Here is a 15,573-nt window from a genome sequence, read left to right on the forward strand (position 1 = left end):
ACACACAGGCACTGGTGCAGCTCTACCTGGCACTACACCGTTGGTGGCGATTGCACTCATGGAAATGGCAGTCAGCATTGTCTGCGGGAAGAAACACAGTGTCGGTACCCAGCAGAACTCCCTCGTCACTGGGGCAGAGGGACAGGGGAGCAGGGAGAGCTGGGGCTGTGCTGGGACATGGGGCTCTCCAGGGATGTGCTGGGACGTGGGGCTCCCCAGGGCCATGCTGGGACATGGGGCTCTCTGGGGCAGTAACTGGGACATTCTGCTGGGCTGGGACACCCAAGGGATGGATGGAGGAAGGGAAGGAGGGAAGGAGGGATGGATGAATGGATGGAGGGAGGGAGGGATGGATGGATGGAGGGATGGATGGGTGGTCAGGCAGGGTTGCTCACAGGCAGCATGGCTGGGGGGCTGAGCCCCTCAGAGGAACCACAAGGGGCAGGGGGTCCCCGGGCTGCTCAGGACACTGCCTGCGTTCAGCCCCCACAGCCTCTGCCCTGGGGTCACTGTTGTGGTGTGATGGCTCACTACAACATGGCACACATGGCGAGGGCAGGGGACACCCCTGCCCGCACAGCAGCTCTGATCTGGGTTGCCATATGAGCACCATTCTGCTGCTGATTCCTTTGGGAAGCCAAAGGCTTCTCCTTGCTGTAAGTGGGGCAGGGGCAGGAGCAGGGGCAGGGCAGGGGCAGGGCAGGGCAGGGCGGCAAGGGTTGCACCTCTCTGCAGTCTGGCCAGCCCAGCTGGTGCAACTCCAGACCCAGGGGGTCGTGGAGGCCCCACTGGCTCCATCACTCACACAGGAGCAGCAGAGGAAGACCATGCAGAAGGACTCCATGATGCCGGCGATCCCCACCACCCAGGTGAGGCGCAGGAAGAGGATGACCCCAAAGATGTTCTGGAGACATGGCAGGTAGACGCCCATGAAGGTGCCCATCCGCGGGGCCTGCGAGGGAGCAGGTGGTCAGCAGGGCTCACAGGCCCAGCTGGCAGAGGACGAGGGGTCCTGTTCCGGCAGTGCAGCCAGAGACCCCAGGTGACACTGCGCCCTGACAGAGGCCAAGGTACCTGGCTGTCCCCAGGGCAGCCTGTGGCCACGTCCCTTCCATGTCTCGTACCTGCACTGGCTTCTTCTTGCCCCCGTCATTGTTCTCAGCCTCCTCGTGCTCCCGGCTGCCCTGTGGCAGGTTGGTGTAGTTGGCCAGCCCACTCAGCAGGGACGAGACCATGGGGCTTGTGTCCATCTCCTCCTGCAGAGAGCAGAGCCCCAAGCAATGAGGACAGTCCCTCGGGATGCCGGCCAGCCCTGGGACATGATGACTTTGGCAGTTGCCACCCCACTGCCAGCCCTGCTGGTCACAGCTGTGGCAGTGGGGAGACCCTGGTCTGTGGGTCCAGGGTGTCATGGTGCCCAGGGCACAGGTCAGGGTGTGGTGGGCCAGCTGACCAGCTTGGCCCCCTCCCAGGGACCCTCCCTGCCTGGCCGCCCACGTGCCCTACCTCGAAGAGGGCCATGTTCTTGCCATCGTACTCTTTGCCCTTCTCCAGGTCCGTGCTGTTGATGAAGGGGCTGCTCTCCTTAGGGTTGCCATCACCTGCAGAGATGCCACCAGGTCAGCCAAGCAGCCCCAGCCCATGCCAGGAGAGTATCTGCGCTGCGGGGCTGCAGCCGAGGGGTCACAGCTGCACCCCAGCTCTCGCAGGAGCCTTGGGCATTGTGCTCACACCTGATCCCAGGACAGGTGATGGCAGCCCCTGTGTCCCAGCTGCCAGCATCACCTCTTGTGCAAGGCATGGACGGGGGCCGCCTGTCCCCAGGAGCCACGTGCCACCCTGGTGCGTGCACCCACCGGAGCGCATCCGCGCAGTGAGGTGAGCAGTGTGGATCCAGGGGGAATCCTCCCGGCAGGACGACTGGCAGCAATAACTCACAGCACAGGGTGGGTGAGGGGGCAGGATCTGGCCAGCTGCTCAGTACAGGACGGTCCCGGCATGGTGCCTGGGAACACGGGCAAGCAGCTGGATGTCTGGTCCTGCTCCCCAGCATGCACCACAGGAGCAGGGGCTGTGGCCTTGCTGGCTGTGCCACAAGGTGTGGAGGTGTCCGGCGGTGCTGCCAGCTGAGGCAGGTGCTGCTGCTCTGCCGGGGCAGAGAAGCCACCTGCAGTGACACAGAGCCTGCAATGCTGCTGGGACAGGGCCGTGGCTGCTCGCTGCATTAACGACATTGTGCAGAAGAAACCTGGAGTCGGCTTAATAGCAAGGAAAACAGCCGAGCTGCAGAGCAGCAGAAATAAATCAGGCTGGAAATGGAGCAGCAGTGAAGATAGTGCCACGGGACTGGCACAGCCCTGAGCGGAGGCCCAGAAGGCACAGGGGCAGTGGCTGCAGAGGGCCAGGGAGCCAAAAGACAAGGTGCTGGGCAAAGCGACAGCCCCCACAGCACAGGGAAACCTGAGCAGGCAGGCCTGGTGCCCAGCCCTGGGTGGGAGGAGAGAGGCTTCCCATGCACCCATCCCCAGCACCATGGCCCTGCAGCCAGGGCAGCTGCACAGCCTGTGGCAGCAGCACTGCCAAGCAGGTTGCCTGCATGGACAGGCTTATGGACCTGCTCCGCACCCTGGGCCCAGGGCAAGAGCTGTCCCCTCTGACAGCCTTGAGTACAGAACTCGGGAGCGCCCATGGGCACAGGGACAGCACAGGGGCCACCTGTGGGCCAGGGTAACACGGCCACCCACGCACTGTGACTGTCCTGGGACAGACCCCAGCCACCGTTTGGAGCAGCCCGGTCCTTTGAAGACCGCCTGCCTCCTGCCAGTTGACTCATATTTGGCATCCTGGGAGCCGGTTTGCCTGTGTGTGGTGGTGATTCACCATCTGCAATTTCCCCAGCGGATGTGGTGCTCCTGGCTGACCAGGAGGCGTAGCCCCAGGCACCACAGGTGACACCGACCCACAAGGTAACCCCGCACCTCCCATTGGTCCCCAGCCTCCTCTGGTGCAGAGCAGCAGGGTGGTAGTGTCCCTGACGGCTCAGGTAAACTGCAGGGCAGAGCCCACACGCTCCTGTGCAGGAATGGCCTTGGCGACAGCACACAGACACCCTGGTCTGCAAGTCTGGCCAGACTCACTCCAGGGCCCCCTTGGGCACACGCCTGGTGCCACATGTTGCACCACTGGCATGTGCCCAGCCCCATGTCCCCCACTGAAGGGTGCATGGGGGGTTCTCATTCCAGACCCAATGTGTTCCTTTCTCCAGTTTTGTCTAAGGTGATGCTCCCAGTGCTCGTTAGGTAACAGCAGCGGCACAGGTTGTCCACTGCCTGCTCACCATGGCTCTCGCCCACCCACACTGGCTCCAGGGACTGTGTGCATGTGAGATGTCCACTATGAAAATGAGGATGCCCTGCAGGCTGATGGCGGGGCTCGTCCCCGGCACAGGGGCACGAGGGCACAGGACCAGGGGAGGCCAGAGCCCATCCCACCCACTGGGACCGAGCAGGACTGGGCGGCACCTTGGGGGCTGTGCTTGCAGCCTGGCTATGCCCTGGGACCCCACCGGGAGAGTGGAGCCCACAGGGGCCTCGCCTCACCGCCTGGTACCCGGCCGACGACATCACCGTGCTGGTTTCCATGGCAACGCCGAGCCACGGCCGCCTCGGCTCCCGCTCTTATGTAACGGCGCAGGCGACCGGACGACGGCCCCGCGCGGATCCGCGCCCCGGCCCCCGCCCGCCCGACCCCGCGGGCCGGCACTGCCCGGCTCCGCACGGCAGACACCAGCAGCACCCGGCGTGCCGGCCGGCACCACAGCAGCACCCAAACCTCGCCGCCCCTCCACCCCCCGCCGGCACCGCCCGTCCCCGGCACCGCAGGGACCTTGCGCGGGCACCGTCGGGCCGGCCCGGGGCACGGTAGCCCGTCGCCCAGCGGTACCGTCGGCAAGATCGGCACCGGGAGAGGCCCCGGACTGGAGAGAGGTGGGGACACGGGGACCCCCGGCCACCCGCCTCGCCCCTGGCCCCGCAGGCTGGAAGGAGTTAAGTGCCAGGGCCGCGGGGTCCCAGGTGACGATGCGCTCCCCGCTCCATTTTGCCGCAGAGGGGCTGGTGCAGCATCTCCCCGGCAGCTGCCACAGGATTTGTGTGTCTGTGAAGGCAGAGGCAGCCAGGGCCACCGCAGCCCGCCCCGGGCAGGGTTCGCCTCGACCCCACCCGCCACTGCCACGGCCGGTCCCTGCCCAGCCTTGGGGACCCGCGGGACACTGCCAGCTCCCCCTGAGTCCCCCCAGCGCCCGCCGAGTCTGCAGGCGCCCCGCTCTCTCCACACAGCCCGGGGACGGGTGGCAGCGGGGCAGGAGCGCAGGACGGGACGGGGCAGCCCGACGCGAGAAAGGTGGCGTGAGCGGAGCCGAGCCGAGCCGTGCCAGGCTTCGATCCGGGCGCACAGCCGCCCCCCTCCCCCGGGATCACTCAACATGAATCGGCCTTTTAATTTGCCGCGGCGGCTGGAAGGGCTAGCGGCGGGATTGCTGGCAGGAACCCGCAGCCCCGCTGTGGGCATCGCTCAGCCCTGCTCACGGCAGGCTTACCGCTAGCCCTGCCCGCCAGGGGCATCCCAAAGCCGGCCCCGCTGCCCGCCCGGCAGCCTGGGGACCCCAAAGCCGAGGGACCGTCCCTGCCCCCTCGGGAGCTCGCTCACCCCAACAGGGCAGCGCTCGGGCTGCAGCACCCGCCACAATGTGATCTCCTACTGGCTTTTACTCAGCCCTAAATTGGGTTGGGAAGCGTCATGTCCCTTCTCCCAAATCCTCCCTAATCGCTTTACATGGCGCAGGGCACCGAACACTGGCTGGGGGAGCCCAGGCAGCCAAACCCTACAGGCTAATTAACCAGAGCTGATGCCGGGGCTGCTGCCTGCTCCCGCCTGGCCGCAGCCAGCCTGTCCCCTCCACGGCACACCGGCAGGGCCCGATTCCTCTCAGCCGCCGCGCACGGCGAGCCCTGGCCAGGGACATCGGGCTCTGGGGCTGCGGTGCCGGCTGGGGGGAGCACCGGGCAAGAGGAGACAGGCGAGGGCAGCCCCAGCCCCACACCCACCCTGTGCCTCCGTTGTGCTCCTGCAGAGCCCCAGGGCCTGCAGGCACAGGGGTGTCCTGGCACAGGGGTGCTGACAGCTCAGGGACCTCCTGCACTGGCCCCTCCGCACCCCAGGGGTGGCAGCAGTGTGGTGGCTGCTCATGGCGCCTGGGGACGCCCCGGGACACTCCTGGAGGCGCACAGGGCACCTTGAATTTGCCAGAATGCTTGACAGCACTGGCTGGCGAGCAGCCTCCTCCCGCTCCCTGGGGCTCTGCCTGCGGCGGCAAGGAGCACCCCAGGGTGACCCCAGCAGCCCAGCGAGCACACGGGCGAGCACGTGGCCCTGGCTGATGTTCCCAGTTTCTGCTGTTTTGCAGGAGCTGCAGGACCGGGAAGCCATGGTGCTGTTTTGTCACCCCCAGCCACCAAAGGGACTTGGCTGCACATCCACTGTTGGATGTGCTCTGGGTTGCTGGCCTGGCGGTGCCTAAGGCAGATGGGGATGGCCAAGGGGCTCTTATAGTGGCTGGCACATCTGCTCCCACCCAGGTTTCTTTCTCCCCTGAGCAAGGGTGTCTGCCAGCTGCCCCTGGTAGGGTAACCTGCAGACAGGCCACAGAGCACCAGCAGTCCCTGCAGAGGCAGGGACCACCGGTGGCCGGAGCAGCACTGGCTCACACTGGCAGCACATGTGGCAGTGCCAGCTCCTGGCTGCAGCGCAGTGGTGGGGTGGGATGGGGTGGGGATGGGTGGGATGCTCCCCCTGCCCCAGGGCTGTGCTTTGCCCCTCTAGCCGGTGGGCACAGCGAATGGCCTTTTGCACTGGATTCTTTCACTGCCTGACCCAAATGGGAGCAACTGCTACTTCAGACCTATCCTCTTCCTTCCTAAACCCGGGATTATCCTCCCTTTGATCAGCCGGCCCTGCAGGCGCAGGATTTCCAGCACAGGCGCTTTGGCTGGCTGCGTTTAAACAGCTTCCCAGATTCCCCAACAGCCCGAACTCTGCCTTGGAAATGGCCACGAACACAAGCTCCAGCAAAGCCTCCCAATCCCAGGTCTGTGCTCCTTGGACAGCCCTGTGCCTCCAGGCTGGAGCACCAGCATGGCAGCCTGCAGCGGGGCTGCAACTGACCCTTCCACACCCCCAAACAGAGCGATGTAAGCTGCCAGCCTGGACAGCGTGGACAGCAGCACTGCTTGCTCCCCACCACCTCCCCAGAGGGTCTGCCACCAGCCCAACCCTCACCAGCCTGACAGGACTGGAGCCCTTCCAGCCCTTGTCAGGAGCTCTCACAGGCTGTCCAGAGCAGGTCCTGGGCGGGGACACTGCTTGGCCTTTCTGACAGATATGGCCTAAGTGGCACCGGGGCTTCAGTAGCTTCACTGGGCTCTGCAAATTGCCAGCCGGCCAGTGCTGGAGCAGCCAGGATGCACGCGGCTGATCCTCGCTGGTATGCAACAGTTCTGCCACCCCCTGGGGTGTCCATGGTCCCTCAGACAATCCCATGCAGGGCACTCAGTGAGACCCCCCTGCAGCAGCTGTCCTTGGCATGTGTGCGGGGGCTCTGCCATGCCCCTCCCTGCACATGCTCCCCTGCTCTCCCAAGCCCCCAAGGGCCTCCGCCACCTCCAGCCTCACAGGGTGCCATCTCACCTGGCCCCAACTAGGGGACAGTCTGCCTGATCCATCCCTAGTGGCACCGTGTCCAGCCCTCCTGCTAGACCCCAGCAAGGCAGAAACGCCTGCTGCTGTGCCACTGGCACTGCTGTGATGGAAATGCAGTGAGTGGGATGGATCCTGGTACTGCAGAGGGCAAGGGGAGGGTGACATCCCAGGGAAGGGCAAAATCAGAGGCCAGCTCGGCTCCCTCCAGCCCAGCAAGGTGCCCCCAGAAGACTCCTGCCAGCCCTGACCTTGAGTAGCACCATGAATAAACAAGCAAATAAACAGGCTCAGGTCCACGGAGCAGAGCGAACACCAAAAGCCTCTTGGTCGCTGTGCCCAGAGCCTCAATGCAGACAGCTGGGGACTTCTGCAGTGACTGCCAGAGCCAGTTGTCCCCTCGCAGCCCTCCTGGCTGGGGCTTTCAACCGATTTTGCAAGGGGACCTGTCAAGAGAACCTGGTGAGGGGCTGCAGGGGGTCAGAGAGGCACTGCAGGTGCCCTCGGGCACATCGCTGCATTTCCCTGGCTCCGACCCATCCCTGTGCCCGACAGAAGCACCTGCAGGAGGCTGCTGCGCTGCCCCGGGTGCCCGCGTGCCTGGGGCGGGACGTGACCCTGCAGGGACCCCAGGACCCTCTGCAGCAGCTCGGCTGTTGGCGGGTGCCCCGGGGAGAGCTCAGCCTAAAGTACCAGCAGTCGGGCGGCTGCTGTCAGGGCCTGGCGGCCCCATAACCCGCGGGGCTGCAGCCCCGGCCCGTCGCCCGCCGTTCGCAGCGGCCCTGCCCGCCTGCACTGCGCCGGGGCTGCAGCGGGCCCGGCCGGGGTGGGCAGGAAACGGCCCAGCTCCGGCTGGCAGCGCACGGTACAAGCGGGGCTGAGCGGAGCGGTCCCGGGCCGAGCGGCTCTGGCGGCCCCGGAGCAGGGCCCGGGCGGCCGCTTCAGCACCGCGGACAGCGGCAGCGGCCCTGGAGAGGGCGGTGGATACGGGGGCGCGGCGGGGGGGGGCGGCTGCCGGGGATGGGGGGCGGCAGCACGGAGGAATGGGGGGGCGGCTGTCGGGATGGGGGAGCCGGTAGGGAGGGATGGGGGGGCGGCAGCCGGAGATGGGGGGGCGGCAGCAGGGAGGGCTGGGGGGGCGGCAGCGGGGATGGGGGAGGCGCTAAAGAGGAATGGGGAGGAGGTGGTCGCGGGGGGGGGCTGGCGGCAGCCGGGCGCGGGGTCCCCTCCCGGGGTCCCGGGCTGGCGGCAGCCGGGCGCGGGGTCCCCTCCGGGGGTCCCGGGCTGGCGGGAGCGGGCCGGTGCAGCGGCCGCCGGGGACCGCCCGGGAGAGGGCGGGTGCCGGCGCCCGGCGCGATCGCCCAGGGCGCAGCCCGCAGCCCCCGTCCGGGAGGAGGCTCCCCGGTAAGCCCCGAGTACGGCTCGGCTCTGCCGCGGCCGCTGCTCCAGCCGCTCCGCCGTTTCCCGGGGCTGCCGCAGCGGCGGGAGAGGGGCCGGGGCTACGCGGAGGCGCCCGCCGCGGGGAGCCGCAGCCGCGGGTCGGCAGCGGGAGCGAGCAGCTCCGCACCGCCCGCCGCAGCCCCGCGGGGCCGCGGACCAAGAGCCGCCGTCGCGGGCGGCGGCGGTGCTGGCCGCCTGCTCCGCGGTGGGGTCCGGCGGCCGCGGCACCCCCAGCCTCCGCAGCCCCCGGCTCCGCGCCGCCTCTGCCACCCGCTCGGCGCCGAGCCCCGATCCCCAGCCCGGCGGGAGCGGTAGCCACGGGCTCTCCCGGTCCCCGACTCCTCACCTTGGTTAGCGCCGCCGTCGCCGTCCTCGCAGTCGGCCAGGTTGTTCAGCATGGCGCCGGCTGCCCGCGGCCGCACGCTGCTGCCCGGGAGCTGCGAGCACCGCGCTCCGCAGCCAGCCGCGTCCCCGCGCCGCCCCCCGCCGCCGCTGGGAGGGGGCTGCAGTGCGGAGGCGCCCGGGCTCTCGGCTCAGTGCTGCCGGCGGAGCCCAGCCCGGCCGCTCACTTCATCACGTATGCAGGAGGCATTGCCCCCGCCGCTGTGGGGAGGGGAGCAGCGGCGGGGGGAGGGCGCGAAGCGGAGCGCACGCCGCCTCCCGGCGGAGTCAGGCGGGGGGAGGAACTAGGGCACGGCAGCGCTGCGGGCCCGGCTGGCGCGGGCGGGACGGCCCCGCACCGGGCCCCGCACTGACCCCACACCCCGCCGCCAACCCCGCACCGGCCACCGGCGAACCCCGGGACCGAGTACCCGTTTCGAGGTGTGCAGTGGGGCAGACCCAGCGCCTGTGGGCCCCACGCATCCCCAAGGGACGCTGAGGCCTGGGGTCAGGGCAACACGGGCAGTCGCAGCTCCGACGTGGGTAGTGCCAGCCACACCGAGGATCCCTCTGCAGGCAGCAGGGCCCCGGCCGGGGGCGAAGTCCCCCTGCCCCAGCAGCAGGACCGGCCTGCAGCCACCGTCATCCAAGCCCACCCTGCGGATAAGAGGGGTGGCCAGACCACCCAGCAGTAGGGCCAGCAGTCCGGCAGAAGCTGCAGCAGCCCTGCAGAGTGGAAAACGCTGCCCACAGATGGAAGTGTGCTCAGCCTGATCCCCCCGGTGTCTCCAGGGGCCAGGGCTCACGACACACCCGGGAACACCGTGGCACAGCTTCCCCTCGGACCTGCAGCCTGGCAGGTTGGGGGCTGACCCTGGAGAAGGGCTGCGAAGGGGCCAACCCCCGCGGGCCCCGCTGCCTCCCCCAGAGCACCCTGTCCTCGCAGCTCATTCCCCAGCAGGGCCGCAGGGTTCAGGGCCACGCTCGGGCGGGGGGCTGGTGACAGGACCCTGCACTGACCCCGGGACCGCTTGCAGACCCCCTTCTCTCAAACACTTAATCCGGGAGGAGCCCAGAGCCGGAGCTGGCTGCAGCTGCCGGCATCTCCTCCAGAGCCGGCTGAGATCATGACAGCCCGCTGGCGTTAGTTACTTCTTGACGGCTATAATTAATTGTTTACTTTCTCCTGGTACGGGGCCAGCTGCTCTGCAGCGCAGAGGCTCCCCGGCCCTCACCTTGCGGGGCAGGAGGGCTCGGACCCCTCACAGCAGCCTCACTGGCAGCCCCAGCCCTGCCCTGCCCACTGCAGCCAGGACCCCTGGGCCTGGTGTCCCCCGGGAGCTGCACCAGCACAGCCCCAGCTCTGCCGCAAACCGTGCAGGACAGCCGGCAGGATAGCCAGCACGGGCAGAGCGCTGCCACCCCTCCCTCACTCGGCCTGTGGGTCCCTGTCCCTGCCCAGGACTCTGTGCACCGGCCATGGGAGGTGGCTGCCCCTGCCCCGCCGCAGCAGCACCGTCCTGTCGGCCCCGCATCCCTCAGCCTTGAGCGGGAGCCAGTGCTGGAGCAAGGGGCTGGCCCACTCCCAAGGGACGCGACTGCCCCCCCCGCCCCCAGCTGCCTGCACAGACAGGGCTGCAGGCAGGATGCAGTGGGCAGAGCTGCCCTGCCTGGCAGGTTCTCGGGGGTCTGCAGAGCCCACCCCTGCACAGGCGCCATGGCTGGGCAGAGGGGCAGCGGGCCGGGGGCTGCGCGGGGGCCAGCCCGCCACGGCGAGTGCCGAGAGGGTGGTTTTGCGCAGGAGGCCGCAGCGCGTGGGCACGGCACAAGAGGGATTTTCCTGCTAAAACAGATGGGGGGAGGGAGCACGTGAAAGACCACTAATCCCCTAATCCCTGGATTATGGCTCCATTTCAGGGACTGGGATTTGCCGGCAGCACAGGGGGGCTACGCTATCAATAACGTTTGCTTAGCCCATGCACACCACCATCAGGGGGGCATATTGGGGTGTCCCTGGGGCAGAGCCAGACCGAGGGGTCTCACCCCCCCAGCACAGCAGTGGCCTAACCCTGGCCTGTGAGTGTGACACCTTGGGACTGGGGTACATGGCCCCAGTCCACCAGGAGCAAAGAGGCTTGGCATGGCTTGGGCAGTGCCCACGCCTGGGGGCTGCAGGCAGCCCCCACACCAGACCCTTCTCCGGGAAAAGGGGTCTGGCACGGGGGGCTGTAGGGAGCTTGAGGGCATGGGCAGAGGAACCAGGGATGGAAGGAGGCAGGTGGCTTTCCCTGGGCATGACAGGGAAGATCAGCTGCAAGTGGCCCCGGAGCCTGGGCACAGGCAGGATGCTGGCATGGGGCCAGGCACGGCATCAGTGCCCCACTTAACTGCAAGAGGCTGCCCAGGAATGACGAGGTAGAGCTGCGCAGCTCCTCTGGCAGGCCGAGGGGTTGGCACAGCACAGCTGGACAACCCCTCACAACAGCTCTGCACTCCCCCCTGGGATGGAGACTGCTGAGCTGTGTGACACCTCCAAGAGCCAGAGCCATTCCCGTACACACACCACCCCTGCAAACCGCTCTTTATCACTGCAGACCCCACGGAGCTCCCCGAACATGTTCCAGTCTCCCTTGCACCCACCATGCCATGCAGAGCCCAATGTGGGGAACTGTCCCTGCAGCCCTTCCTGGGGAAGGTGTCCTGGCAGCCGGCCGCAAGCCCTGTCCTGTCCTGTCAGCTGCAGCGGTCACACCTCCCATGAGCAAGACACGTGCGGAGATGCTGGGAAACCTCCTGAGGGCACAGAGCGGGCAGCCAGGCAGTAGCCGGCTTGGGAGGCCGGGGCAGCCGTGCTGCAGAGATGTCAGTCAGCACACAGCGATCCCTGGGCACCGTCAGCAGCCTTCCCAATCCCCCACCCTGCCTGGATGGGACATCCTGTGGTCCCAGCTCTGCAGGGTGCTCCTGGCAGCACCAGGGGCTTGAGAACACGAGGCCAGGCAGCCCCCAGGAGAAAGAAAAGTTGGGGTGGGAGACACCCCAGGAGGACATGAAGGGAGGGAGGGAGCCCGGAGGCACAGCAGGGCATGGAGGGCAGCGACGCTTACATGCAACCACGGGCCATGCAGATGATTTGCATCACAGTGTGCCCTGCACCACTCCGTCCTGCCAGCCCCATGAGCCCAGGGGCACGTCCTGCAGCACCTTGGTAGGATGAAGGGGTCTTGTTTGTCCCTGTCCAGACAAGTCAGAGCCCTGCCACCAGCACCAGGGCAAAAACAGAGCCTGGAGGTGACATGAGTGCCAGCTGAGACCTGCCACCAGCTTCAGCTGTGGGACAGGATGCGGAGGGAGGGGACAGTGCCCCATGTATCTGTGAGCCGAACACAGGCTGGTGCTGGGAGCTGTTGCAGCTGCCCAAGGCCAAGAGCAGAAGGGCAGCAGTGGGGCAGGGCAGGAGGCCATGAGCTCCTATGTCACAAAATCCCCGCACGACACACAGCTGGCGAGGTGTCCCTGGATGCCCTATCCAGATGTTTTGCCAGCCACGGGGCTGTGGCAGTGAGTGGCTGGGCAGCCTGGCCCAGGAATCAGCCACGGGAGTGAGTCGCTCCCGCTGGGCCCCGCTCCCAGGCCGTGCAGCCAAGGAGCCCCCAGGCAGCCCCATGCTGGCTGGAGAGCCCCGGGGACGCCAGGCTGCCGCAGCTGAGGGCTGCAGGGCACGGTGCCGGCTGCGGAGCAGCTGCACAGCTATCGCTGGCTGCTCCCGACAGGGTTGGGTGCAGCAGCGCAGCTGGCTGAGCCTCTGGGGTGCCCGGCGTCCCACACAGCACCACTTGCCCAGCCCACATCTCCAGCCCCCAGCACCCCATGGTGGAGCAGCCCACGGTGGGCTCAGTGACACAGACAGGCCTTGGGAAGACACCGCAGGCAACAGTGGGGGCTTGGGCTGCCTCATTTCCTCCCGGGAGCAGTCCCACAACCCCTGTGCCACACGGCCCCTCCACAGCGGCCCCTCCCCTTGGTGCTTTTAATGACACCTCCCAAGAGCGGGGGCTGCAGGGGTCCTGCGCTAGCACCTCGTGGGGGGTCCTGCCCCACCCTTGCCCCCCACCCTCCCAGGGCGCAGCCACATGGCCAGGACCCAGCCACCACCCAAGCCCACCCTTCTCAGGTGCCCACCCTGCCCGGGGCTGGCCCCCAGCACAGCTGCCCCCCGCAGCCCTGCCCGCCCCACACAGCCCTGCTACAGCCCCACGGCCTCGCCCGCCCCTGGCAGGTCTGGGCGAGCAGCTGAACCCCCCAAGCATCAGGAGCCGCCGGCAGGGATGACACCGGGCCCGGTTTCCATGGCAACGAGAGAGGCTCCTTAACCAGTTGGTTGCCATGGCGACTGCCGCCGAGCCCGGCTGCCTCGGGACACGGAAGAGCTCCGCTCCAGGGATACCCCGCTGGCCCCCAACTCAGGGCCGCTGCCCCACGGCCAGCGTCCCGGGGCGGCGGGGAAGCTCCAGGGCCAGCGTCCCGGCGGGACCCAGCCCCGCACAGATGGGTCCCGGGGAAGGCCCACCCGAGCCCCCACGCCACGGGTTCTGCGAGAGACCCTCACGCGCGGCGGCCGCAGCCGCCGGGTCCTGCGAACGGCTGCGGGACGAGGGACCCGGCGGGGCGGGGCCGGGCGGGGCACACCCACCCGGCAGAGGCCGTACCGGCAGCGCCCCCTGGCGGTAGCGAGGCCCGGCACTGCCCCGGCCGACCCCGCACAGCCCCCGCACGGCCCCCGCGGCTGCACCGGCCCGACCCCCCGGGCCCGGCCGAGCTGCAGCAGCGACGTGCGCCCGGGCCCAGGAAGTCCCTTCCCCCGGCCGCCCGGCAGCCTCCGGTTGGCCCAGCCCAGGTCCACAGGGCTGAAACCCCTTCGCAGTGCCGGCTGCGTGGGGCCACCCGTGGGCAGAGGCGACCGGGAGAGGCGGCAGCAAAGCGGCTCCACGGTCCCGCCACGGCGCAAGGAGTGCGGCACCGACCCGCCGGGCAGGCTGCCCCTGTGCAGGGCCAGCTGAGAGCGAGGCCCCTCGGGGGCCGGGTGGTCCTGCCGCTCCAGCATCTGTGCCGGGTCCCCGTGCTGCCACAGCACGGTGCAGCACAGCCGGCTGCAGCCCCCACCTGCTCCAGCCCCGGGACCCGCTCCATGGTCCCTGTCTCTCCGTCATTGCAGCCCCACTGCCAGCCCCATGCGTGACACTAAGAAGGGCCAAGCAGCACCCAGCACCCGCCTTGGACCTGGTCCCTCCCCGGTGCAGTGCAGGCAGCTCTGCCGTCTGTAGCCTCACACCAGCCCTGCGGGCACCCAGCCCCACAGCACCCCCTCCCATCCATACCCTGGGAGGCTGCATCCGCAGCCCTGCGGCCACAGTGCAAAGTGGGACATGAATTGGGGCAGCCTGGGGTCTCTCCTCCATGTCCTCTGTGCCGCCCCAGCTCCTCAGCACGCACCCTGCCATGGCTGTGGCTGACCCATGGTGCAGGGTCCATCCTGGGGCTCCTGCCGGTAGGGCTGAGCCACTGACTGTCCTCTGCAAGGGCCAAGGTCACAGCTCAGCTGACGAGGGACATCGTTCCTGCACCTCCCCTGATGCAGCCCCTGTGCCATGCCCACCCCAGCTCCCCCCTGGCCAGGCCTGCTCCTTGCCCAGCCCACCTGGCCCCCCACTAGTAGATCAGCTGCCGAGCAGATAAGCTGATCCTGGAGGGCCACAGGCCCCGGCCACGGCTCCAGCTCAGCACCGGCTGCTCTGCCCCCAGAGGAGCCTGTGGTCCCGGCCTAGCCACCCCGGGATGCCGTGGCATGACAAGCACACCCGCTCGCCACCAGGTCCAGCCCCTCACCACCTGGCCATAGCCATGATGCCGCAGACCAGAGCCCACTCGTGGGGGCAGAGCCTGGCTGGGCCATTGTGGTGTCCATCCAGCTGCTCACTGCCTCCCACCAGTGCCCTCTGCCAAGGGCGCAAGGTCACAGCTCCACGCAGCACGGTGCTGCCATCGGCTGGGTTTCTGGGATCGATACGGCTCCGGTGACAGCACAGCCTTGCTGCCACGTCCCCCAGGCACTGTGAGGCGACAGCCTGCCGGCCCCAGCGCCGAAGCCCACTGCAGCCCAGTGGGCCACCAGCACCACCACCACGGGCTGGCGCAGACTGTCCCCTCGCGCCTTGGGACCTGCAGCCCACCCTCCGTCACAGCTCCCCAGGGAGCAGCATGTAGCCTCACAACCCACAGTTGTCCCCCCATGTCAGCCGCAATCCCAGCTCCGTCCCGCTGCCAGTCCTGCGGGAGCAGGGCCTTGTTCCAAAAGATGATGGGGATGGCGATGGGGCAGAAGAGCTCCCTGGGGGGTGGGGGCAGCCCCTGGGGAGAGCCCAGGGATGAGGGGTCCTGCCCAGGCAGCTGAGATCCACTCCCCCCTCTGCACCCATGTCCCAAGCCCCACAGCCCCACGCCAGCTCAACTCCAGGGGTCCCCGCAACCTCTGAGGTGCCCAGCTGACTTACAGCCGTCCTGAAGCCACTCTGCACACCCCCACGGTGCCCCGACGCCCCTGCCCTGCTCCGCAGCCCTGTAACGGCCCCTGCCCTGGGAATCCTGCCCCAGCGCCCCTGCCCTGCACCGTGGACCCTCTTCACAGACCCTGTCCTGCCCACAGACCCTGATCCGCCGGCTCTGCCCCACAACCCCCCCCCCCGGACCCTGCCCACGGACCTTGCCCCAGAGACCCTGCCCCACGCAGCCCCCCGGCCGTGCCCGGGCGCTCACCTCTGCCGTCGCGGCCGGGCAGGCGGTCGCTCCCCGCGGCGCGGTCGGGCCCGCGGGCGGGCGCGGGGCCGTGGCGGGGCAGCGCGGTGACGGTGAACCGCCGGCTCATGGCCCCGCCGCCTCCACAAGTGGCTCCGGGCCCCGGCGGCCGCCGAGCGCGGCCCCGCCGGGCGCTGACCGGGGTCC

General features: G+C 68.5%; 1 protein-coding gene across 3 annotated transcripts in view; it reads right to left on the reverse strand.

Moving 5' to 3' along the window:
* SLC12A5 (solute carrier family 12 member 5) overlaps nucleotides 1-15,496 on the reverse strand; it is a gene marked incomplete at its 5' end in the record, with an annotated part of 31,958 nt that extends 16,462 nt beyond the window's left edge. For 2 of the 3 annotated variants that reach the window (XM_082065154.1, XM_082065153.1), the window contains 5 exons: nucleotides 27-81; nucleotides 806-952; nucleotides 1,125-1,256; nucleotides 1,507-1,601; nucleotides 15,388-15,496. In XM_082065154.1, the coding sequence (XP_081921280.1) occupies nucleotides 27-81; nucleotides 806-952; nucleotides 1,125-1,256; nucleotides 1,507-1,601; nucleotides 15,388-15,496 (538 nt within the window). Of the gene's footprint in view, nucleotides 1-26; nucleotides 82-805; nucleotides 953-1,074; nucleotides 1,257-1,506; nucleotides 1,602-15,387 lie in introns of those variants that run through there. The other variant, XM_082065155.1, reaches the window with a different exon arrangement.
* Between the last annotated feature and the right edge of the window lie 77 nt (nucleotides 15,497-15,573).

This window comes from Streptopelia decaocto (assembly GCF_964273445.1).
Source record: "Streptopelia decaocto genome assembly, chromosome: 14".
In the NCBI taxonomy this organism is placed as follows: domain Eukaryota; kingdom Metazoa; phylum Chordata; class Aves; order Columbiformes; family Columbidae; genus Streptopelia; species Streptopelia decaocto.